Source organism: Triturus cristatus, chromosome 11, assembly GCF_964204655.1.
Source record: "Triturus cristatus chromosome 11, aTriCri1.1, whole genome shotgun sequence".
Lineage (NCBI taxonomy): Eukaryota > Metazoa > Chordata > Amphibia > Caudata > Salamandridae > Triturus > Triturus cristatus.
The window spans coordinates 273,928,414-273,953,234 of record NC_140594.1 but is presented as its reverse complement, the minus strand read 5'-3'; the positions used below and the strand labels follow the sequence as shown (position 1 = coordinate 273,953,234).

General features: G+C 47.3%; 1 protein-coding gene across 1 annotated transcript in view; it reads right to left on the bottom strand.

Moving 5' to 3' along the window:
* Window positions 1–24,821, bottom strand: part of LOC146784012 (2'-5'-oligoadenylate synthase 1-like) — a 72,336-nt gene that overhangs the window by 14,192 nt on the left and 33,323 nt on the right. Inside the window, exon 4 of the mRNA XM_085633212.1 lies at window positions 21,125–21,363. Coding sequence (XP_085489338.1) covers window positions 21,125–21,363 — 239 coding nt within the window. The remainder of the gene's footprint in view (window positions 1–21,124; window positions 21,364–24,821) is intronic.

The following is a 24,821-nucleotide window of genomic DNA, read 5'->3' as shown; positions in this document are numbered from 1 at the left end:
GCAGGGGTTTTCTAGAGTTCTACAGCTTGAAAATGTTCAGTATCCACAAGGATTCTGTTTCTGGCAGTTGTTTTTAACAGCTGATGCACAGAGTTTGCTTGTGAAATCTAAACAAAGTACAAATACTGGCAGGGTTGGGCCAGTGTTTATCCATCTGTTGAGTCACTGGCGGGAAACCTAGGCCAAATAGAAAGTGAGCTGGCATCATATTTCGAAGCGACTCCTGATCTGGGGAGGCTTTTGCCCAGTTGGGAAGAGGCAGGCATAGCAGCTGATATCAGCTGGCAAATTATTTGTGTATTAGCTGCGATGATTGATTCCTGGCAAGGTCAGAAATGGCAACCAGGTCGCTTGCTAACAATCAGAACAGAACATAAAGTATGAGGGGAGTTGAGGTACTGTGGCATACAGAAACTGTGCTGGTAGGAAGCCAATGCATATTTCCCACCCAACAGACACCTTTGGTGTACAGGCAGAAACCCCAGAATTATGTACATGCTGCTTGTCACATCCACAGGACGATGAAGGTCACATGGAGAACTGCTGTTTTGTGAAGACACTCCTGATGACCTCTGTAGATTTTATGCGGTGTGTACTTTGGTTTCTGGTCCTACAATCACAACTCTGCATAGATTACACAAGAGAAAGGTCTTTCCTCCAAGCCTAAAGATAAAACAGAGTAGCCACTGGGACTAGAATTCATGGCAACCAACAGTCATTAACCTCAAAGCTTGTTTTGAGAGGTCAGTAACCACTCTTGATAATAGATGAGGTACAAATTGGGTGCATCTCCTACCCAGCAGAGTCTAGGCTTTGCTTTCAATTCTCATTACAAAATCAAGAAGTGGGTGGTAATGAGGAGGCAGGAGATAGATTAGTTTGTGACTTTATTCAGTGAGTACTACTCTCACAGAGCCACTGATGTTGCCTAGCCGCCCGCTGTGCCCTCAACATTCCAAAACACAGTCCGCCGTGTTCGCCACATGCACACACACACTTGAGGTGGGAAAGGGAGCGGGGGAAGAGACCTCAGGATGGGACAGGGCACAATATAATGATATATTAACAGAACATTACATCTTTTCCCTTTTTTCAAACAAAAGCAAAATCATTACATAGTCTTTAAATCTGACCAGTAAAACAATAGTTATTTTGCTCTGAACAGTACCACTGGAATTGGTTGCAATCCTGGGAGAAGACACACTGGAGGAATTTTCACTAGCAACACATGCAGTGCTTGTTCCACACTTTTCACTGTTGTCGGCATCTCCAGCCTATGCAAATGAATCTTTCTGAACAGCATCATGCCTGCGCACTGGTTCTTGGGCCCTACTGCTAACAACATTTGATTAATTCCACCATTGACCATTGTCTAGTAGAAGGGCAGTACCCTTGGTCTTGACCACATGTCTTGGCTCACTGTTTCTTCTCATGTTTGCTCTTTTCCTCTGATACTTCACTCTCAGCACGTCACCTGCTCTCATAGACATCTCCATCACATTCCTAGCATCATAATTGCTGTGCATGCGCTTCTGGAGTTTGCCCACCAGACTTCGCATCTTGATTCCTTTATCCATCCTGTTCTCTTCTTCCTATTTCTTCCAAGCCAAAGACAAGTACAGCTGCAATTTTGTGACAGCTACACTACCCCTGATTAGCTCAAAGGGGGTTATGCCTGTGGTGTTGTGTGGAGTAGTATGATATTACCACAATCTAGTCCTGAGAGCTGCCTCAATGGGAATGTGAGACCTTAAAGCCATTTGGATGGCTTCCCTAATAAGGCGAATGGGCTCGTTCGACCTGGCCATTGCCTTATGGGTGAACAACGGTTCCTGTGGACTCATAAAAACTAGTGATGTGCCACAAGTGAGAAGTGAAAGGGTATTACTCACAAGAGGACCCGTCCGGGTACTCAGTGTGAGGAAAGGCTGGCAGTCAGGGGTACGGTTTGGCCGACCGGCTCTTTACATCAACTCGCTATAGCCATAGCGGTATGGTTAATCCCTGGTAAATTCTGGAAACAGTGACAATGCACTGTGTAGGTCTGGATGATATTCAGTGCGCGAAGAATCACAGCATCTGTATTCCCAAGCTGTACAATGACTGTCATTGTACCGTCCTTGAAGCTGACTCACGCAGCTTGGGAATACAGATGCTGTGATTCTTCGCGCACAGAATATCATCCAGACCTACACAGTGCATTGTCACTGTTTCCAGAATTTACCAGGGATTAACCATACCGCTATGGCTATAGCGAGTTGATGTAAAGAGCCGGTCGGCCAAACCGTACCCCTGACTGCCAGCCTTTCCTCACACTGAGTACCCGGACGTGTCCTCTTGTGAGTAATACCCATTCACTTCTCACTTGTGGCACATCACTAGTTCACAAGGCTGCGCATTAAGCAATCCAGATGTCCCTGCATCACTAGACCTTAGGAGACTCCGTACTGATAGAGGGTCGAAACACCGTCAAGATGAAAGAGCGAACCATTGCCCAGCGCGTATTATTATATACAGTTGTTGTTTACAAAGAAATTATACAAGAATGGTTGCATTTTAAGATTTATGGAAACCTTGTATATAAATATACACCCTGTCACTTACGATTAGGTTCCATTTTTCACTTTGGGACACAGTTCACAAATATCTGTTCAATTGTAAATTTAAACAATGTATATAATAAGTCTGTTGTGTTTATAAAACAAGTCATAATTGTACAAATGTGTTGGTGGTTCCTTGCCCTCTGACACTATTCTACCCTCTTTTTATTGCGATTGTACAAATTATATTGCTTGAATCATTTTTTATGAGTCCACAGGAACCGTTGTTTCCCCTTATTTAACCATTACCCTGGTTCCGTTAGTGAGTAGCGTTCCCCTGTCCTTTCTCTTATTGCCTTATGGGTGGCATAAGGAGGGCCTTCTATGTTCTATGCCATTCTTTTCCATGAAGGTAACGAGTTTCGTGGACACAAACTGCACTCCATTATCAGTGACTAACTGTTTTAGGGAAACCCACTCTGTATAATAATTCCTTCAAGAAGCATACTACTTTAGATGTGGTAGGTTGTGCTACAAATTTTACTTCTACCTACTTTCTGTAATAATCTATTATAACCATAGCATAACGCATCTCTAAGGGTAAGTAAGTATTCATTGGTCCAATGAAGTCCATGCCAACTTTTATCCAAGAACCTTCAGAAAGTTTCACAGATGTCATGGGGCATCGGTGTGTGGTCATGGTTTTGTCTGCTTTAGTACAGACTGAACAATGACTGACATATACATCAACAACTTGATCCATGGAGGGCCACCAGTATCTCTCACTTAATCTTTGTTTAGTACCTGTCATCCCCACATGGCCTTCATGGGCTAAGGTTATTAACCTTCCTCTCAAGGACTCCGGTGCAATCAATGTTTCACCACAGAGAATCACATCTTCGATTTATTATTTATTTGAAAAGTTTAATATAGCGCGGGCTACACCCAGAGGTATCAGAGCGCTTTACATGGGGTGACACAATTGCATTCAAAACATAATTACATAGTTACAATAGTTTCAGGAACGTAGATACTGGAGATACAAGAGTTACAAAGGGATGGCTCAGGTATGGGGATGGAAAGCCGGCAGGGGAGAGAGATTCGGGGAAGAAACGGAGGGAATAGAATAGGAAGATAAAGAGAGAGGGAGGACAGCGGAGAGGGGGTTGGTAGGAGAACACCACGTGTTGATCAGAGAGAAAACAGTGTCAGACGATCGGCTGGGTAGGTGAGGGCTAGGGGGTGGGGGGCAGAGCCAACTCCTCAGTAGCTGTGTAGGGCAACTCCACAGGTCATCAGGTCAAGGTTGCTCAATTGCCGAAGTACCTCAGAGGGTAAAAGTATCAGCCTGGAGGAGATCAACATAAGGTTTCAAGGAGAGCGCCTTTCACGGTGTAAGGTGCTGGGTCCCCAGAGATAATGGGAACTATCCCAGACCTCCGTTAAGTGAAGAATCCTTTAACACTGTGGACTCTCTCAGAGGGGTATCTGAGACTCCAGGACAGAAATGCTAGGATCCCTCCCCAATAAGGGGAGAAGGAGTGCTTTGGCAAGGGGCACATTCAAGGAGGCCAATTAAGGCCTCTTTCCGTTATGTGTGAGACCCCTAACACAGTGGACTCTCTTGGAGGGGAATCCGAGTCTCAGAGGCAATAATGCTGGAACCCTCCCCAACAAGGGGAGAGGGAGTGCTTTGGCAAGGGGCACAATCATGGAGGCTGATAAGGGACAGTTGGGCGGTGGGGGAGGACCTGTACAGCAGACAGGGTGGGGGGAAATGCTTTAGATAAGGTTCCGCAGAAATAACAAAATTACATCAGTTACACGATTACATCAGATACTAGAAGGACATTTCAAGAGAATAGAAGGCGAAATAAATGGGTCTTAGAAGGGTAAGGGGGTATAGATAAATATATGCGACACATTGAAGAGCGAGAAGGGGAGAGAAATAGAGTGGGTAGGGGGAGAGGGGGATTGAGAAGGGGCAGGAAGAGGGGGTAGATGTTATGAGGAGATGAAGGGAAAATCTACCCAATGACCGACTGGGTAGGTGACGGTCGAGGAGGGAATCCACTGCCAGTCTCCCCTTTAGCTCACAGGGAAGCTCCATCGGGCATCGGTCAGATGGCTAGGTCTCTAGGTTACATCAGATACAGGTTACATTGGTTGCACGACACATTTAATTAGCATATAAGACAAGATTAATGGTGCGAGGGAGGGTAAGGAGAGTATGAGTAGAAGGGAAACGAGGAGGGAGATACGGCGGGGAGCCGAAGGAAATTGTCTGTCCAATGTCTGGAGGGGTAGGTGACGGCTGGGGGGGATGTCCACAGTCCATCTCCTCTGCAGCTATTGAGGTAGCTCCATCGATCAAAGTGTCTGGTCTCCGCTGTCGGTGGCAAGCTCACAGATTTAATGTCCAGAAGGGTGAGCCGGGGATGGGTGAAATGCACGAGGTCTGGTCAATGACTACTCCACTTGTTGGAGTATTTATACCCGCTGTGTGGCATGGGCATCACCCATCACTACTCATCTCTCCTACTGACCTAAAGCTGATGTCTCCCCCTTGGAAATCAGCAGGAGGTGCCATCCTGATGTCAGGCAGGCTTGGGTACTCCCTAAGGCCTAAACAGCAGTGAGAGGCCAGTTTCCAAGGGCTTGGTACAAGATCAGAGGTTCCTGTTACACCGCATTACGATTGCTGGAGTTGTCAGCTATTATTGTTCAAAAGCGGTCGCCATGTTGGAGTCAGGCTACCCACTCTGGAGAGGTTTCTTTCTGTGGGACACGCTGGGGTAGAGGTGCCCCGTTTTGTAGGATAAAGTCTGGGACAGTGGATGCTGCTCCACGTGGCGCGTCCAAGCCCCCCGTCACTCACCTAGGCGAAGGTTGGGGCGTTCGCCGTATCCCGACGAACGAGCATCTTAAGGTCAGGCTGCATAAATAACTTCCCTCGGAACTTCATGCTTCATTTGAAACTGCCGCAAAGGAGATAGATTTTTTTCTTACCACAAGAATCCAATTAAAACAGGATCGCCTGCCCTGAGGGGCCCCAAGCACAGCCTTGGCGTCAGGGATTTTGCTGAACAGTGCGCGGTAGGTGAGGGAGCAGCGCTGAAAGGGTTAGGGTCCAGGAATCCGGATGTTGGATTTTCGTCTCGGTGGCAGAGGGTTGATTGCCACATGGTCCAGAGTGGATTCCTGGGGGCCCGCTCCCGATGTCCGGCCCCTACTCTGCTACGACCAAGAGCGAGCTCGCTCAGTCACCAGGCACCATCTGGAGGCGCGATCACCTGGGGAGAATAAAGCTGATAACACGACAATGCAGCAGCCAGGTGCGATGGTGGCCACAGCGGCAGACGCTCCCAATCTTCCGATGTCGGGGGTTGGCCCTTTCTGCTGGTGTGGGGATTGAAGCACCGCGCTAGGTTGCTGAGCGCGAGGCTTCCACGGAGCATAAGCTCCAAGCAGCCATGATGGAGCTAGCTCCTCCACTGATGTCTTCTATTTTCCAATAGGGTCTCAATGACTTGTCGAACACTCTTTCACTAGGCCACCCTTTGACTACACGCTTTTTTATTTCTGCAAACACATTCACTCTTAAAAGCCACCAACCACTCCGATTTGGTAATAGTACCATTAGATTAATCACAGTCAAGCAAACATGCTACCAGCAGGTCATCATCCACACTCTCGTCACAATCCAATTCACTATTACAGAGCGCTCGTGACAAGTAGTCCGCGGATACATTTACTTTTACAGAAATGTACTCCACCCTGACCTGATATTAGTGCATCTTACATGGCAACTTTGTCATCCCATACAAACTCTGCATCTTTTTTTGTCATCTTCTGGAGCGGTTCCACTTTAACGGCGAAATGTTGTATGAATTTGGAGTGGAATTCACACATACCCAAAAATGATGCTAGTTCTTCTTTATTCGTTGGGTTAGGTAATATAGAAATCACAGATATCAAAGACGGTTTTGGTCAAACACCGTTTTCATTGATGAGGTGGCCTAAATACTCAACAGTCCCTTTGAAAAGTTTGCATTTGAACTTTTGCAATGTGAGTCCACTGTCCTGACTCCTTTGTAGGAACTTCCTCAGCATTGATGTGTGTTCTTCCTCCGATCCTGCTGGATCTCTCAGCGGCTTTTGATACGGTCAACCATGAGGTACTGGTTGACCGTCTGCAGGATTCAGCAATTGGTGACTCAGCACTAGGGTTACTTAAATCTTTTCTTTCAGGGCGCCAACAAGTGGTTTCACTTGGTACTTTCAATTCAGAGCGATATTGCTTGTCTTGTGGGGTTCCTCAGGGGTCTTCTTTGTCCCCCACTTTGTTAATTCTTTATGTTACACCGCTTGCCACCCTGATTAAATCATTTGGCCTGTCCTTAGTGTCTTACACCGATGACACACAAATAATAGTCTCACTGGCAAAAACTGAAAGCTATTCCAGCAATACGGTTAACAACTGTATAAGTGCAGTGAGTAGATGGATGGCCAATAGTTGCCTGAAGCTCAACTCCTCAAAAACAGAGGTGATTCAGTTCGGCAATAATCCGGCCATCTGGTCTTCTATCTGGTGGCCTTCTGATTTGGGTACGGCTCCTACGCCAATTTACAAAGTAAAAAACCTGGGGTTTCCGTTGGATAGGGAACTAAAATACAAAGAACAAGTCAACTTGAACTTGATTACTTCCTCCTCCTTTTACTGGCTCAGAATTGTAAAAATAAATTGAAAAATGTCTTCTGCCTGATCAGTTGAAAGTGGTGGCTATCACCTTAGTTCTATCACAACTGGATTATTGTAATAGTCTTTATATCAGCCTACCAAAAGGTTCACTTAAGAAATTGCAAACTATTCAAAATGCAACTGCATGAATTCTACTAAGAATTCCTACATTTCAGTCAGTCAGGGCCTCCATCAGACAACTGCATTGGCTCCCTGCTTGCCATCGCATCACCTTCAAGGCTCTCTGTTTAGCCTATAAATCACTCCATGGAAAAATTCCAGCTTACCTAAAAAACAATTTTGTGCTTTACATTCCAAGTAGAACATTGCGCTCATGTTTAGCCAGTCTTTTGAGGGTTGCTTCCTTCAAACATACCACTTGGGGTGAAGAAGTAGTCTTCAGAATTATGGCTCTTCATTGGAACCGTGTACCTTCACTCTCGGTTTTCAGGAAGAGCCTCAAAACTTGGTTATTTAATCAATGATCCTTGCTGATATTACCTAGTTATAGTTTGCTACTTTTTGCTCTGCATAGCGCCAAGACGCCTCCGGGTATTTGTGCGCTTTATAAGCTGTATCATTCATTCATTCGTCTTGCTATAAATCAGTACGACATCTTGGAATGTCCTCACACCTTCCATGCCACAGAACAGTTGATTCATTATGTGCTGGAATACAGCAGATGCCAAACACAGCCCGAAAGGTAACCTGCAAAACTGATATGCTCCTTCAGGTGAGATGAATGCTGTATACTTTTTTTTACCCCCGATCCAGTTGTATTTCATGGTATGCTGTGCTGAAGTCTAGTGTTGTAAATATTTTTGCCTGATCCAATGTCATCACAATCTCATTTATTAGGGGTAGGGGCTGACAATCCTTTACCACATGATGGTTAAGCTTGCGAAGGTCGATGCATAGGTGAATTGATCTGTTCTTCTTCGCAATGACCACGGGTGATAGCCATTCAGACAAATTGATTGGTTCCATTTTTCCACTGCTACACCAAGCCCTCAGAATGGCTTTGACCTCCGCACGAGCTGACAGGGGGATGTTTCTGACGCGTTGTTTGACAGGGCGTGTGTTGGTTTTCAAAATGTTCTCATGTTGAAATTCTTTAAGCATCCCAGTTGCTCACAGAACACTCCCTTGAAATCTTTGAGGGTTGTTTCCAAATCGTCCTCTTGTATGCTAAACACATGAAGGGCATGCATGGGTTAATCATCATTCTCAGATTCTGTTGGTCTATCCAGTCAAGGATGTTGACATTGTAGCCCACCTGAAAATTCTTGTAAAGGTGTTTTTCTCATTGAATGCCAAATCTGCGTCTAATACTCCTTCTAATTTTATCTTGTGACCACTGTAGACACCTGGAATGATTCTGCTGGCTTCTAGCAGAGCCTTGCACCTTAAATTATTGTAAGTGTCCTTTGACAAGATTGTGATTCTGGATCCAGTGTCCACCAACGTCTCCACTTTTTCTCCATTCACAGGGACATTGCACCAGGGCTGGTTTTGTATTTTTTCCTTATTGATGATCATGGCCAGTTTTAAAGCAGTGCGACCGGTGTGGCTGCACTGAGCTCCAAGCTTCGAGGCGCTATTTGCACTCTGACCAAAATGAGTGCCATTGTCCATCTTTCATTTCCATGACATCGTGGTAATAAAAGACTGACATAGGCGCTCACATGGTTGCAGATGGAGAGGTATGACATCCCGAGCTCTGCGTCAGTACATTCTTTTTTGAATAGGACAGGCTCTCAAACACAGCTCCTCTGACTCAGGAGAAGTTGGATGGCCCTCTCCAGACCAGCTTACAAATACAGGAAAGACAGCAGTGGCCTTTACTTGAGCGTCCATCAAAGAAAACGGAGGAACAGCACTGTGACAGAAAACAGTGCTTCCATCTCTCGAATGTTCAAGCTGTTCGTGTCACTCTGCAATAGTTTCCTCTTGTGAATAACCTTCTCATGCCTGTATTTTTTAATGTGCACAGTCTGCATGGCGATCTTTTCAATGTACAGCTTTACCGCTTTTCACTGTTGACCTGAACTATTGTATCTTACTTTACAGTGGTGCCCTGAAGTGCACAGTCTGATCATGTCTCGTAACTCTACTTTCCTGCCGCCAGTAGTGTAGTCAGTATGCCATAGGTCCTAATCCAAGGAAGGAAATGGGCCGCCTGCTCACTGTTTGAACTATAAGCTGTAACACACATGCCAGCTGACCAGATTTTTCTCCTGAGACTATTGATTTTTTAAGCCAAAAATGCCTTTATTCTAGCAGTATCCCGCCTAAAATTATCTGTGCTTCAATGTACTTTAGTGAGGAAAATAAAGCCCCCCAATTTATTTTTCAAAATTCCCTTCTTTGTAGTATAGCATGTATATTAAAATCAGGGTTCTCTCAACCTCTCAGGCCATTGAAAAGGTTGTGTGGAGGGGGGTGCCAACAAAGATTGTGTCACTGGGCGCCACCCTTGAAGAAATGCCCAGTTTTCCCTTGCAGTCTTTGCCTAATGTGGGACATCCCTTGTTAGATTCCAAGTGTGTACTGGATCCACAAAAATAGCATGTACATTTGTGGTGTGGTGTGGCAGGGGAGTTTTTTTTAGCTGTTCTTCCCGAACTGTTTCATTGATGACTCTTCTTCTTTATCAACCAGATTGACATTCACTTGGTGGTTGTCTGGTTTGCGCAGCAACTTCACTCCCTTAGCTGACCTTTCCATGCTCTTAATGGTTGTTTCCACCTTTTCCAGGCTTAGGTTCCTATGGCATAATAATTTCTCCTGCGCCTTCACGCAAATGTTGCACATTACCACCTAATGGCGGATCATTTTATTCATGCCCCTACATGCATAAGTTATGGTCAACATCCTTAGGGTAGCAACATAAGACAAATTTGCCTTACCAGGGGCCTGGTATCTGTAGTAGGAATTGTACCTCTCCAACATAAGCTCATAGTGGTATCAAAATAATTCTTCATACTGGTTTTGGCTTCAATGAACACATCCCACTCTTGATGCTCATCTTCTTTCTCAACCAGATTTATGTGGTCAAATAGCCTCCTTCCCTCTGCTCTCAAACAATAATACATCATGGCTTGCTTTCTGGCAGCAGAGGCTCCTGTATAAGGGCATAGGGGCTGGGCCCCCTTTCCTTTCATAGCTTCTTGTAAACAAGGTTTAAGTAAATAAATACAATTCAAAGTAGCGATTCGCGAAGGTTATTTCAATAGGTAGTTTTGCGAGGCATGCCCCTCCGTGAGAATCTGCACGATTCAGCACTAGGAGGGCTTACCCACGCACAGCCCGGGTATTTCCTCAAAGTGCAGTGACGTCACCTTAATTTCTCCACCTTCTTCTGGAGTGTCCTGGGGCATTTAGCCTTCAAGCCCGGGCTGTACGAGTTTGAATGCCACTCAATACCAGTTACCTCACCCTTCAGTATCTCGCCACTGGGTGAGGTGGAGCCAGCAAGGTTCACAGACCATACCTCACCCCGTGACGAGATGTGAAAGGGTGGGTTTAGGAAGCATGCGAAAGGCGCCACAGACAAAGCTATTTCGTCAGTCTGTGGAGTCAAGTCAGGCTTGAGTTAGTGTGTTTACGGCCAGCCCAGGACGTGCCCTTTCATACTTAGAGCTGCATATTTGGGAATCCATCCAATCCTGCACTGCGAGCCGTCTAAACACCATAAATAACGTAGGCAAATAAATGTGGGAGCTGCATCACATAATGTACAACCAGACAGACAGTGCAAGAATCACAGCACGTTGAGGAGAGTTTAACTTGTGAAGCAGGAAAGGCCCTGGAAACAATATCATAGCGGTAGGAATGCAACTCACTGAGTAGAACAGATTTATCTGAGGTGAGAAATGTCCAAACCTGCATACTGGATGTCTTGGTTTGGTGAAGTTAATCAGGCTTGAAACAGGTTTTAATCTTTATACCGCGCCACACAAAAAGCTGTAAAATTTGGAAATATTAATAAAGGTGTGGTGTAAAGACTGTGGAACTGGGGAGCCTAGTTAGGGTCAGCTTAATTAACATTCTGTGATTCTGGGCTAATCACTTAGTCACCCCTGCCTAAAAAAACGAATACAAATGTGCTTGTGTAACATAACTGGTGCTCATGTAAAGGGCCATAAAACCCCTTTGGGTCAAGCTCCTACTAAATAATAGTTAAAAACTGTAAAAAAAGAAATCCTGATGAGTGTGAGGTAACGTTATGTTTTAAGGTAAAATGACCGGATCAGAAGCTCCCTCAAAAAAACTGCACAAATATGCTGGAGACAAAAGTCAAAATCTATTCCTTACTAACTGCTGTGCTATCTTCTCTGCAGCACAAATGTGGTCAGTACCAAGCTACTTACTGTTACAACTACATGTGGTTCTTTTATCTCCCTTGCAGATCAAATGTGCTTAATGTTGTGGCAGTAGACATTACTAGATGTAATCTGCAGGGAGAATAAAACAAGTACTAACAATGCCACTTAGGGCCTCATGTAGGTAGCATACCAGTTACCACTTCTAAAATACCGAACGATACCGAATCGGTATTTTAGAAGTGGTAACTCGTATGTAGGTAATGAGTCGGTATTTTTTACCGATTCGTTACAATTCGGTAATTACCGAATCGGTATTTACCGATTCGGTAATGAGGCATACCTTCCCATTGAGGGGAAGGTATGCCTCATTACCGAATCGGTAAATACCGATTCGGTAATGGTGGAGAAAATGCAAGGGTGGCAGGGTGTCACATTGACACCCTGTTGCACCCCTGATTCGGCCATGTGTGCACATGTGGCACACATACATGCCCTAAGGGCATGTATGTATGCCACATTGCACACTGCTACGCGCTTCCAAATGCATACACACATACATTAATTATTTACCACCAACTAAAAGTTGGTGGTAAATACCGACTCATAAACACACGCACACACTCCCCCTACATATCATTTCTGAAATCGGAATTTACCGATTCGGTAAAATTACCGAATCGGTAAAATTACCACATCGGTAACGTTACCGATTCGGTAATTTTACCGATTCGGTAGTTTTACCGATTCGGTAAATTCCGATTTCAGAAATTGACCCCCTACATACCAATAGCCAATATACCGGTCGGTAACGGTATAATTACCGAAAATCGGCCGTTACCGACCGGTATATGGCTACCTACATGAGGCCCTTAGTGTGGCTTTTTAATAATGAAATTGCTGGTTAGTCAATGAGTGATGTTTGGTGTATGAGTGTGAATGGGTGAGTAATTGAATGTGGGGGTTGACTGTGTGGATAGGTAAATGTGACGACTGGTTATATGAATTGGTTGAATGACCATAGGAAGCTTGATGCGGATGGGTGAATATGAGTGAGTAAGTGAATGATGTAAGGTGGGAAAAAGTGAAATAATTGTTGGATGTGGGTAGGTAGGTAGGGGAATGATCTTAAGTGAGTAGTTGAGTGAGTAACTGGGTGGATGACTGTGAGAATGATAAGGTGGATAGACGAAAGCTTGTTAAAACACCATGACTTGACTGAAATTCAACCTGCTGTCTCCAATAACCTATTTAAATAACTGAAAATATAACAGTGAATGGGAATGGCAATGTGAATTAGGTGAATGAGTGGAAGGGTAGTTAGATGAGAATGTATGATTGAGTGAGTGAACGAGTGTGAGTGGGTGAACAGCAGAATGGGTGTGTGTAGTATATGGCTCAGAGGGGGAATGAGAGTGTATGGGTAGATGGATGAATGTGAGTTGATGAGAAATTGCGATGAACATACGTTGGTAATACTGGTGAAGGTTTGAATGGAATCTGGTCAGTCTCTGGCCTCTTGACTCTTAGCTGGGTCTGAAGGCTCATTGGACTCATGCATCCACTAAGCCTTCTGACATGACTGATGATCTCCACTCAACCTTTCACCCTCTCTAGGTCGATAAAAGAAAACTATTGAGTTGTATAAAAGTGTGTTCACCCTCTCTTCCCAAACACACTTTCCCTGAGAAAATCAGGCATCAGGTTGCTCACTATGCTAAATTGCGTAGTGCAATCCTGTCTATGGACTTCCGCCTACCACTTTTTTGCAGCCACCAGCCGCCACTGCTTTCTGGCTGGGTTATACTTAGTCCCATCCATAGCCACCAGATGTTTCTCAAAACATTTAACCCATTGGGTCCAGCTTTCATCAGGTGCCCCGGGCACTTCCAGAAAGGTGCGGGGCATAGCCACTGAATACATTACGCCAGCCATAATGACACTGTTCTTGAAAGATTAACAATTGCTGTAGCCAAACTCAAATATCGGTAGGAGGCTTCAAATATGCATTGATTTTTATGTAAATCTCCTCAGTGCCACTTTTGAGGATTTGGCTTCCTCTAGTGTCTACTTGCAGTATAACACTTGAACAGCAAATCATGGCGTGAGCTGGTTCACTCACCCTTTGGTTTACTAACTCCTCCCAGGGGCCGGTTTGAGATAGGCTGGAGCGTTTCAGGAAGGAGGCAGAAGGATTTGGGCTCCAGCAAAGGCGTGAAGCGTGTGTTAGCCGGGAGGAGTCGGCTGGCATTCCTCCCTGTAGTGGTAAATGTGCATTGTGCTACTCGCGCAATGCGTTATCGTATTTTAAATGTATTGTGCTAAACGTACATCGTACAGGTAGCACACAATGTCTTTGTTGTATTCCATTTGTTCTCGCGCATCACACGATGCTTTGTTATGTACCTTGGTTTACCTTTGAATATGTGGCTCACGCATGGAGGGTCCGTTTGCAGAGGTTCCAATGATTCTCGTTAGTTTCCGTTCGTGCTTTCTATTGAAGGGATGCTCCGTGTGCTGGATGGAGTTAATCTACAATAAGCATCTTCTTCTAACCTTCTTGGATTCCCTTGGATTAATGTTCTTACACTCCCTCATTGTTACGCCGAAGAGTCATTCCATGGGAGGATCTGAAGAGAGCAACCGGCACTTCAATATAATGCCACAACGTTGTCTGGAAGCATGGCACACTTTGCCACTGGATTCAAGCAAGCCTGGCTGAAGACGGCTGAAATGCCAGAAACCGGTCCTAGGAAGCTTGTTTCCGGTCCAGGGAAGGCATGGCTTGGCAGTTCGGGCTGGAATGTTCCCATGAGGCACAGGGTCAGACTGATTTGCATATGGCCATGTCTGAACTGGGGTGGCAGAGTGGGCTAAAGAACGGTGATGGATCAAACCCAGATCTGTTGACTGGGTGTGAGTGTTTGATTGGTTCTGATGCTCCGTCCATCACCACCCCCTTTTGTACCGCTTTGTTCGCCATAAGTTGGCAGGGTATGCTCAGACGTAAGTCCCTTGCTCATTTTGCCACTGGATTCAAGCAAGCCTGGCTGAAGACGGCTGAAATGCCAGAAACCGGTCCTAGAAAGCTTGTTTCCGGTCCAGGGAAGGCATGGCTTGGCAGTTCGGGCTGGACTGTTCCCATGAGGCACAGGGTCAGACTGATTTGCATATGGCCATGTCTGAACTGGGGTGGCAGAGTGGGCTAAAGAACGGTGATGGATCAAACCCAGATCTGTTGACTGGGTGTGAGTGTTTGATTGGTTCTGCTTCTCCGTCCATCACCACCCCCTTTTGTACCGCTAGGGGCATGAACCAGCGACATCTCTCACTAGTCACCAAATTTTCCCGTGTGGTAATGAGGAGGCAGAAAATAGATTCGTTTGTGACCTTATTCAGTGAGTGTTTCTCTCACAGTGCCGTTGACGTTCCCTCACCGCCCGCTGTGCCTGTAACATTCCAAAACGCAGCACGTGGCGTTCGCCAGGCATACACACTCACGAGGTGGGAAGGGGAGTGGGGGAAAGAATGGGAGGATGGGACAGGGCACAATATAATGATATATTAACAGAACACTACAAGTGCCTCTCGTGGACTCGGAGGTTGTTTCTCTTTGATTAAAAATAAAGACAGGATAGAATATGGCGAACGTGACAGTGTAGCATAAAATCCAAGGCCATGTGAGAGTATTTGTTTCTATAGCACATGCTTCATCTTCTTGCTCTCCGATGACACAAGAACCACCAACTATATTTGTGGAAATGGAGTTCTGTTCCTCTTCCCTGCTCCATAACACCTGTTTACTTGTGATAGCAGCACACTGATCGTATGAACTGAGGAAGGACCTTCATTCCAGTTCATGCTGTGGCAAACCATCTGTGGATCATGGAGAGTCCAGGCTACTGCAGTCCTAAAGCTACCCTACACATCACCAACTTGGTGTCCCTTTACAATACAAGATGGCAGTAAATCAGCCTTGTATTCCAACTCCCTTCCACAATACGTGGCTCCTGAAGTTACTGATTCCGGTGGGAACAGTAATTCGGTCGGGGGAGGAAGCAGGGAGTACCACAAGACCCCGTTGAGGGTTTCCTGAGGAACGGGAAGTCGGCATTACCACACTCAAGGCCCTTGCCTATTCGGCCAAACTCCTGGAGTTTTACTAGGACATTTTGACTGCCTTCAGCAGCTGAAGTCTTCTTGTTGAAAACATCAGACCCCTATGACACCAGCAGTGTTGAATGAGGCTGGCAACTCCTGTTAGCAGCCCCAAAAAATTAAAGGGTGGTCAACAGACTTTACTCAACCAACTGTACCACAAAAAAGACATCTGAGATGTTCAGATTTGCCTGGTCCTTCTGGTCAAGGCATTGGGAAAACTACCAGAGGCAGTCCTTCAGGGACCTGTTTCATCACCACGTACTTTAAAAAGCTGAATGAGCAAGGAGATTGCCTGTACAGTCAGAATATTATTATTTTTTGCGTACTTCTGGAATAACAGAAAATGATTTTGAAGACATTGAAAAATAAGAACGGGTACCGGGTATGTGAAAAAACCTACAATTTAATCTGCTAATGGCTTTTCTGGCCCGGTTTAGGCACAGATGTACAAAAGCAATGTAAGAACTGCGTACACCGTACCTACTCAAATACCTACGCCACAATAGCATCTGAGATTTTGCAATGGGCTAGTGGAGCTGGCCTGCATGGACATCCTGTCGTTTGCTTCTGATTTTAGAAAGATAGAGCACATCCTCATACTATTTAATTTAGCCTAAAGCTTGTCCTATGTATATACACCCAGCACTGGAAATGGGGCAGCCTGATAAATCTTGATTGGCTCTACACATCAGGTGACACCGTGACATCACGCTGCCACTCCACTACGCACTATTGAATGTCTGCACATCTCTTGGGGATGATGTAATTGGTATTGTACCCAAACAAGGTTTATTACGAACTAATGCAGGCACTACTTGTTCTCAATTTAGTTTAAATGTTATGGTAAATAATGTTTGTTCAGTGTTGGCTCATAGGCAGGCGATACATGGCTTGTTTGAAATTTGCCACCTTGGTTTACTATTTATTACAGAAACACGGCTTGCCACTCATTCCAAACCTTTATTTTAGGAAGGTATTGCACCTAGGTTTAAACGTTTTCAGACAGATTGGGAAAAAAGAACTGGCAACGTAGTAGGAGGTTTAAGTAAACTGGCAGGATGGGTAGGGGGGGAGTAGACGTTACTGCCAGAGAGTCACTATGCATAAAATCACTAATTATGCATCCACTGACAATACACTGTTAAGACACGAATGCTTAGCCATCTCCTTTGTGTTTCAGGGTCTTCTAGACTATACCTTTTTCTTGCCATAGTGCCGCCCCGTGCCTCCACTTCTGTTTAATCAATTTGACCAAAGAACGTGTTTTTTTAAGTGGATCCTAATTCACGGTTAGAGAAACAACAAGGTTCCACCCTCCAATTTTAAGAAGTATTACAGTTTTTAATCATACCCTGAAATTATCTACACCAACTCATGAAAAAAAACTGCTGGACTCTATTTTAGAAAACTGCAATGAATCATGTGTTGAAGATCCCAGTCTTTGATTTGGTCTGGCCTTTTCACTGACATCGAAGATCACATGAACATCAGTAATGAGGGTGGGGAGAACGGGCTCCCCTGACCTTACTTCTTTTGCATAATTTTAAAGAAAATGCAGCCCTAAGAACGACCCCAGCATCTTGGCCTCTAGCTGAAACCAGTCTTTACAAGGGAGCGTTGATCAATTTATTCCATTACAAGTCAAGAAAACAAAAATGTGTGACAGAATAAGTAGGAAATTGTGTCCCTTTTTCAGAAGAACAAGTTGCAAAGGCTATGTCAGAGGTTAAATCGGGATCTTTGCTCGACCCCTGTCCACATTTCATATTTTCTCGACTTTAACAGTTCCCTGCCCTTATGCACTCACATTTTTAATCATTCTTTATATACAGCCGTGTTTCCAGAGTCATCGAAACAAGCAATTGTATCCCCTCTGGCAAAAAACCGGCATGTATGTCCCCAATCTAAAAAAACTACAGACCAATCTCCCAACTTCCCTACCTGTCCAAAATTTTGAAGAGATTGATCGATCGACAATTAATTGACTGCTTTGAGACTAATGAGCTTCTCACAGTCAGGCTTTAGGGCCTCTAACAGTACAGAGGCCACTCTGCTAGCCGTTCTAGACAACATCAGACCTTAGTAGACCAGGGTAAAGTTACCGCCCTGATCCTCCTGGACTTGTCAGCGGCATTCAATACTGTTTCACACAACCTCTTCTTGAAAACTATATGAAAAAGGGCTTCACTCTAAAACCCTTCAATGGTTCAACTTCTTTCTGCTGAACAGAATCTAAATAGTTCAAATGGGCTCCTTTTCCTCCAACCCTAAAAATACCAAGGGCCAGATGTACGACCATTTTTGCATGCGCAAACAGGTTTGCAAACCCGTTTGCGCATGCAAAAACAGCATGGGGAATGTAGAAACCCTATTTTGCGAGTCGCAATTTTTTAGAGTTTTGCGACTCACCATTAGGAAGGGGTGTTCCCTTCCTAATAGCGAGCGCAACCCTAAGTAAGAATGTTTTGCGTCCGCAATTGCGGGCGCCAAACTCTTGCAAATTACCACCCTCTTCAAGAGGGTGGTAATACACTCGCAAAAGGGAAGGGGTCCCCAGGGGACCCCTTCCCCTTTGCGAATGCAGGGGAAAATATTTTTTAAGGGCAGGCAGTGGTCCTAGGGATCACTGTCTGACCTTAAAAAAATGAAACGAAAACGTTTAAATACATTCCGTTTTCCTTTAAGGAAAATGGGCTGTATTAAAAAAAAAACTGTTTATTTAAAAGCAGCCCCAGACATGGTGGTCTGTTGAGCCCAGCAGGCCACCATACCGGGGAGGGCCTGCCATTCCCAATGGGGTCGCAAATTGCGAGAGGCTCTTAAAATATTCATGAGCCTCTCTATTTGCAACCCAATTGGGAATCGCTAACAATGGTCAAAACACTGTTGTACATGCAATATGGCGCCTCGAAAATGACTCACAATTTGTGAGGCACTATGTTGCGCTTGGTAAATCTGGTCCTTAGTGCGGTGTTCTGCAGGGAGTCTCCCTTAGCCCAACCCTTTTAAACGCTCATGTCTCCCCACTGGCTATGATCGGTAGGAAACGGGGTTGCAACATCTGGTCATACGCTGATGATACTCAGTTGTTGATTGCATTTGAGGAAAAATATGAGAACACCAAAAGTAACCTGAGCAGCTGCCTCTCGGAAACCGCTGACTGGATATCAGACTGCTGCCTGGAGTTAAACGCAGAAAAATCTGAGTTCCTGCTCTTTGGTAGCGCACACCTAGTCTGGGACTGAACATGGTAGCCCCAACTATTAGGCACCACCAGTGCCTAAACGTGCTGTAAATAATGTGGGATTTCTAGTAGACAATGCACTAAACATGCAAGACCAAGTCCTAGTACTGTGTGGTAAATGTTTTGCCAAGCTAAAACTACTCAGGAGACTTTTTAAGTGTATCACTTTGAAATGGAGGAAAACCATCACCCAGGCCCTACTGACAAGTAATCTGGACTATGGGAATGCGCTTTATGTTGGCATGGCTGACAATTTATTATCCCGTCTACAAGTCATTCAGAATGCTGCAGCCAAACTGGTTCGTAACAAGAACAAGTAAAGTTTGGATTCAGCTTGCTTGTAAGAACTTCACTGGCTGCCTATGATACAAAGAGCCAAGTTCAGACTACTATGCTATGCGCACAGTGCTTTACACAAACCTGGACCCAGAATTTTGCAGGACAAACTGGAATTTGATGTCCCCTCGCGTGACTATAGGTCAGGCAACCACACTCTAGCCAAAACAATACACATATGGAAAGTCAGAGCGGGGGGGGGGAGGCGGGGGGGGGGGGTCACTCCTTTTCCTATTTGGCAGGTACTCACTGGAAAAAATTCCCGTTAGAGCTTCATCTCACTGAGGAACATGTGAGATTGAGGACGTTTTTCTCAGAACTCAAGCACTGATGTCCATGGATTATTGCTTCAGACCCGATGCTTTATGTTAAATGTCACTAATCCTCCCCAAACAGGTTCTCGCTTATCCTAGCGCCGTGATGTCCCTTGGGATAAATGTCCCGCTCCACAAATACAAATATGGCAAAATAACTGTATAGTATTATTGATGAACTGCAATCTTCATCTTGACTGGGAAGCAATATAATACCTTTGAAAACTTTATGTGAAGACCTCGCAAACTTCTTTTTAATAAAATCTGCACCATTAGGACGGTTACAGCGGAAAATCCAAAGTCTTCGTTTAGTGCACTGGAATCTAATTAACATGTACTAACTGCTAAATTGAAAATGTTTTGATATATTTCCATTTAATTTTTACTGGAAACGTTTCACAATAGCCTTTCCTCTGCATCACCTGTAGAACCCACTCCAGCTATTTGGATACCATTTTTTGTATTCTTTTAGTAGAGGGATTACAGAAAATGTCAACCTGCTCATTACTAGAGGGCATATTTTCTGGTATCTGGAAACGTGTAGCTGTAAAGCTGATGTTTAAAAAAAAAACATTTATGGTCCACTAGATTTGAAGGTTTTAGACCCAGATCCTTGCTTACCTACTGGTCCAAACTATTAGAAAGTTTGTTTTTGCCAACTTCAAAGCTCGGTTGAAAAACACCTTTCAAACAGGTTTTACAGTTGGTAAAAGCACTGAGACTTACGGATGTCTACACCAACCATGTGCACCAACAGACCCAGACTTTGGGTGAAAGCTCACTCTGGGGAAATTGGAAACAACTGAGTTTTGACTTTTACTACGCGTTGGCCTCTAGTAATGAAATGTAACTGATTGTTTTCCTAATCTGTGTACTCCAGGTACAGATAATACACATGTACTGCTTAGTGTGTTACTGTGTTGCATGTTTATTAGAGTAGGGTGCATAGTCTGAGAGTCATGTTGTGGCTTGCCTTGCAAACAAATACCACCCAGTCCCAGAGACAGCTATCCAGGCATCCAGATCTATGCTCAGGGTCTCTACACACTCAGGTTGAACACACTAATTACATATGTACACCAGGATGGGAAACCTGGTGAAAACTCCTCAGAAAGCACTTTAACACCAGTCCCCTTCAGCTGAACTAGTGTCGCATAACACTGGCTGGGTCTCGCGCCCTTAGAGAGCACAATGAGTAGAAAGCTCCTATCTATGCTCAAACTCCTACACTGGCTGGGTCTCTCACCCTTAGAGAGGACAATGAGTATAAAACTCCTATCTATGATAAATGCAGAGTGAAGAAGGAAGACTGAAGCAAATACTGACAATTTGGAAGACAACGAAGGAAAAAGATAAACGAAGACTGACTCATTACCCAGAGAGGCAGAGAAAGACAGCAGAAAGAGAATGAGACATGAGAATGTACATATTGAGAAGGGACAGCGTGGGTGCGAGGGTCTGACCTGGGCTTCTTCAGTTGCTTCCTGACATAGTCCCCCACGATCGGGTTCTCAAAGTCGTAGTACGTCGTCCAATATACGCAGAGTTTCTGATGCTGACAGAGCAGTTTCATAAGGGTGCAAAAGCCCTGCTCAATGTGGAAGTCCTGAGCCCTGCTGCCCTGCTGCCAGGCGTAGATAGTTAAGAGCTCCAGGGCATACTTGTGTGGCAGGGACTGGCCCTGGTATCTGCTTTTAACATACTGATGGAAGGAAAATATGAATCAGTACAGATATCCAGCTGGTGTCCACATTATCCAAAGAGCTTCACTAGAACAAGTGTACACAAAACAGTCAAATACTTACCTCTAAGTTTCATTACTCCATTATCCCTTACTTGACCCAGTACCTACTGCGCAGCCACAACCCTCAGATGCCAGCACAACATTCAGAGCTTTTCTCTACTGCTCCGCTTTAGGCCCTTCTTATTCCTTTGGATGGTCCCATAAGAGCCACAGCCCCACAAACACCTGAGTGACCACTGCGCCTTCCGGCCTGGTCACCCCCACACTCCTGTGCCTGTGCCTGCTCCCGCAGTCCCAGCCACCCGAGGGCCGCCGAGACCACACCAGCCTCCCGCAGCCCCAGCCACCCGAGGGCCGCCAAGCCCGCTCCAGCTTTCCCGCCGCCCCAGCCCATGGCCCCGCCCCCCCACCAGCCGATTGGCTCGCGCTCCCGCCTCCCTGCAGACCCTCCCGACCGGCTCCCTTCTTAAGGGGAGCCTGACCAGAACCAGGGAGTGACCACTGCACCTTCCGGCCTGGTCACCCGCACACTCCTGTGCCTGTGCCTGCTCCCGCAGCCCCAGCCACCCGAGGGCCGCCGAGCCCACACCAGCCTCCCGCAGCCACAGCCACCCGAGGGCCGCCAAGCCCGCTCCAGCTTTCCCGCCGCCCCAGCCCGTGGCCCCGCCCCCCCGCCAGCCGATTGGCTCGCGCTCCCGCCTCCCCGCAGACCCTCCCGACCGGCTCCCTTCTTAAGGGGAGCCTGATCAGAACCAGGGAGTGACCACTGCGCCTTCCGGCCTGGTCACCCCCACACTCCTGTGCCTGTGCCTGCTCCCGCAGCCCCAGCCACCCGAGGGCCGCCGAGCCCACACCAGCCTCCCGCAGCCCCAGCCACCCGAGGGCCGCCAAGCCCGCTCCAGCTTTCCCGCCGCCCCAGCCCGTGGCCCCGCTCCCCCGCCAGCCGATTGGCTCGCGCTCCCGCCTCCCCGCAGACCCTCCCGACCGGCTCCCTTCTTATGACGTCCCCAGAGCGACCGCGCAGCGGACGCGCGCAGCGGGAGCACTGATTGAGCGCCGAAGGTGCGCCAAAGGTAAGCCCGTCTACGCCCGTCCGGCCCGGACCGCGCCCAGCGCCAGTACCCCTGGCCCCCGCAGACCCCAGCCCACCCGCCGGACGTACGATGCCGCCACCCTCAACGCACTCAACGCCGGCCGAAGCCCAGGATGCTACCGAGCCACCCCGAGACGCACCCACGGACCCTTATGCTGCAACTCCTACAAGTTCACCTGCATCCGGACCTGCACTACTCCAGCACAACCAAGACCAAGACGAGCAACAGCAGCAGCCACCTGAAATGCATCCTGCTCAACACCCGCTCCGTCCACAGACACGCCGTCGAGCTCTGGAACCTGCTCGACACCACAGCCCCAGACGTCGCCTTCCTCACAGAAACCTGGATGAACGCCTCCTCAACGCCCGACATTGCCATCGCCATCCCAGACGGCTACAAGATCATCCGAAGGGACCGCATCAACCACACCGGAGGAGGCATCGCCATCATCCACAGGAACACCATCCGCATCACGACCAACACCGACGACACCCTCGCACCCGCCGAGCACCTGCACTTCCAGGTCCACATCAACCCCAAGACCACCCTCAGAGGCACCCTCATCTACAGACCCCCGGGACCACGCACACAATTCAGCGAAGACATCGCCGACTTCATCAGCCCGCACGCCCTCCCCTCCGCTGACTACATCCTCCTCGGGGACCTCAACTTCCACCTGGAGAACAACAACGACCGCAACACCACCACCCTGCTGGACAACCTCGCCTACCTCGGACTCAAGCAGCTGGTCACCACCCCCACCCACTACGCCGGACACACACTCGACCCCGTCTTCTCATCCAGCAAGGAAATCGCCTTCAGCCACGCCACCGGACTCCACTGGACGGACCACAGCTGCGTCCACTTCAGCTTCAGAAGGACCACGATCCACCACCACCAGCAACAGGTTGCACGCAGAAGTTGGAACAAGATCACAGCCGACCAGCTCGCGACCGCCCTGAGCAAAAACCCACCCACCAGCGCAACGAACCCCAGCCAAGCGGCCACTAACCTCACGAAGTGGACCAGCGACTGCGCAGACGACCTCGCCCCTCTGAAGACCCCGACTAGCAGACCCGGTAGCAAGAAAGCCCAATGGTTCACCGACGAACTCAAGAGCTCCAAGAAGAACTGCCGAGCCCTCGAGAGAACCTGGCGCAGAGACCCAACACCGGACAACATGACTGCCCTCAAGCTCACCACCCGAAAACACCACCAACTCATCCACGCCACCAAGAAAACCGCATTCAAGGAACGACTGGACAACAACGCACACAACAGCAAGGAACTCTTCAACATCGTCAAAGAGCTCTCCAACCCCAACGCCGGTAACAACGACATCACCCCTTCATAAGACCTCTGCAACTCCCTCGCCTCCTACTTCCACAACAAGATCGCGGACATACACAACAGCTTCAGCACTCAACCGACGCACGCCACGACCGAACCACCGCCCCCACCACCACCCTCCGCGCCTGGACCCCGATCAGCACCGAAGACACCGTCCGCACGATGAACTCCATCCACTCCGGATCTCCTACCGACCCCTGCCCTCACCACGTCTTCAACAAGGCCGACGCTGTCATCGCACCCCACCTGCGGGACATCATCAACACCTCCTTCGACACCGCTACCTTCCCGGAGAGCTGGAAGCACGCCGAACTCAGCGCTCTACTAAAGAAGCCATCAGCCGACCCCACCGACCTCAAGAACTACCGCCCCATCTCGCTGCTCCCGTTTCCTGCAAAAGTCATCGAGAAGACCATCAACAAGCAGCTGGCCGCCTTCCTCGAGACGAACGGATCCCTCGACCTCTCGCAGTCTGGCTTCCGGGCCAACCACAGCACCGAGACCGCCCTGATCGCAGCCACCGATGACATCCGAGCTCTGCTTGACAACGGAGAAACAGCAGCCCTCATCCTCCTAGACCTCTCGGCGGCCTTCGACACTGTCTGCCACCGTACACTAGTGCAGCGACTCAGCAACGTCGGAATCCAGGAGAAGGCACTGGAGTGGATCATCTCCTTCCTCGCCGGAAGGACACAGAGAGTCCGCCTCCCCCCGTTCAGATCTGAAGCCACCGAAGTCATCTGCGGCGTTCCTCAAGGCTCCTCGCTCAGTCCAACCCTCTTCAACGTGTACATGAGCCCCCTCGCAGACATCGCACGCCAGCACAACCTCAACATCATCTCCTACGCCGACGACACCCAGCTGATTCTCTCCCTCACCAACGACCCCGCCACCGCCAGAGCCAACCTCCACGAAGGGATGAAAGAGGTAGCCGAATGGATGAAGAACAGCCGCCTGAAACTGAACTCGGAC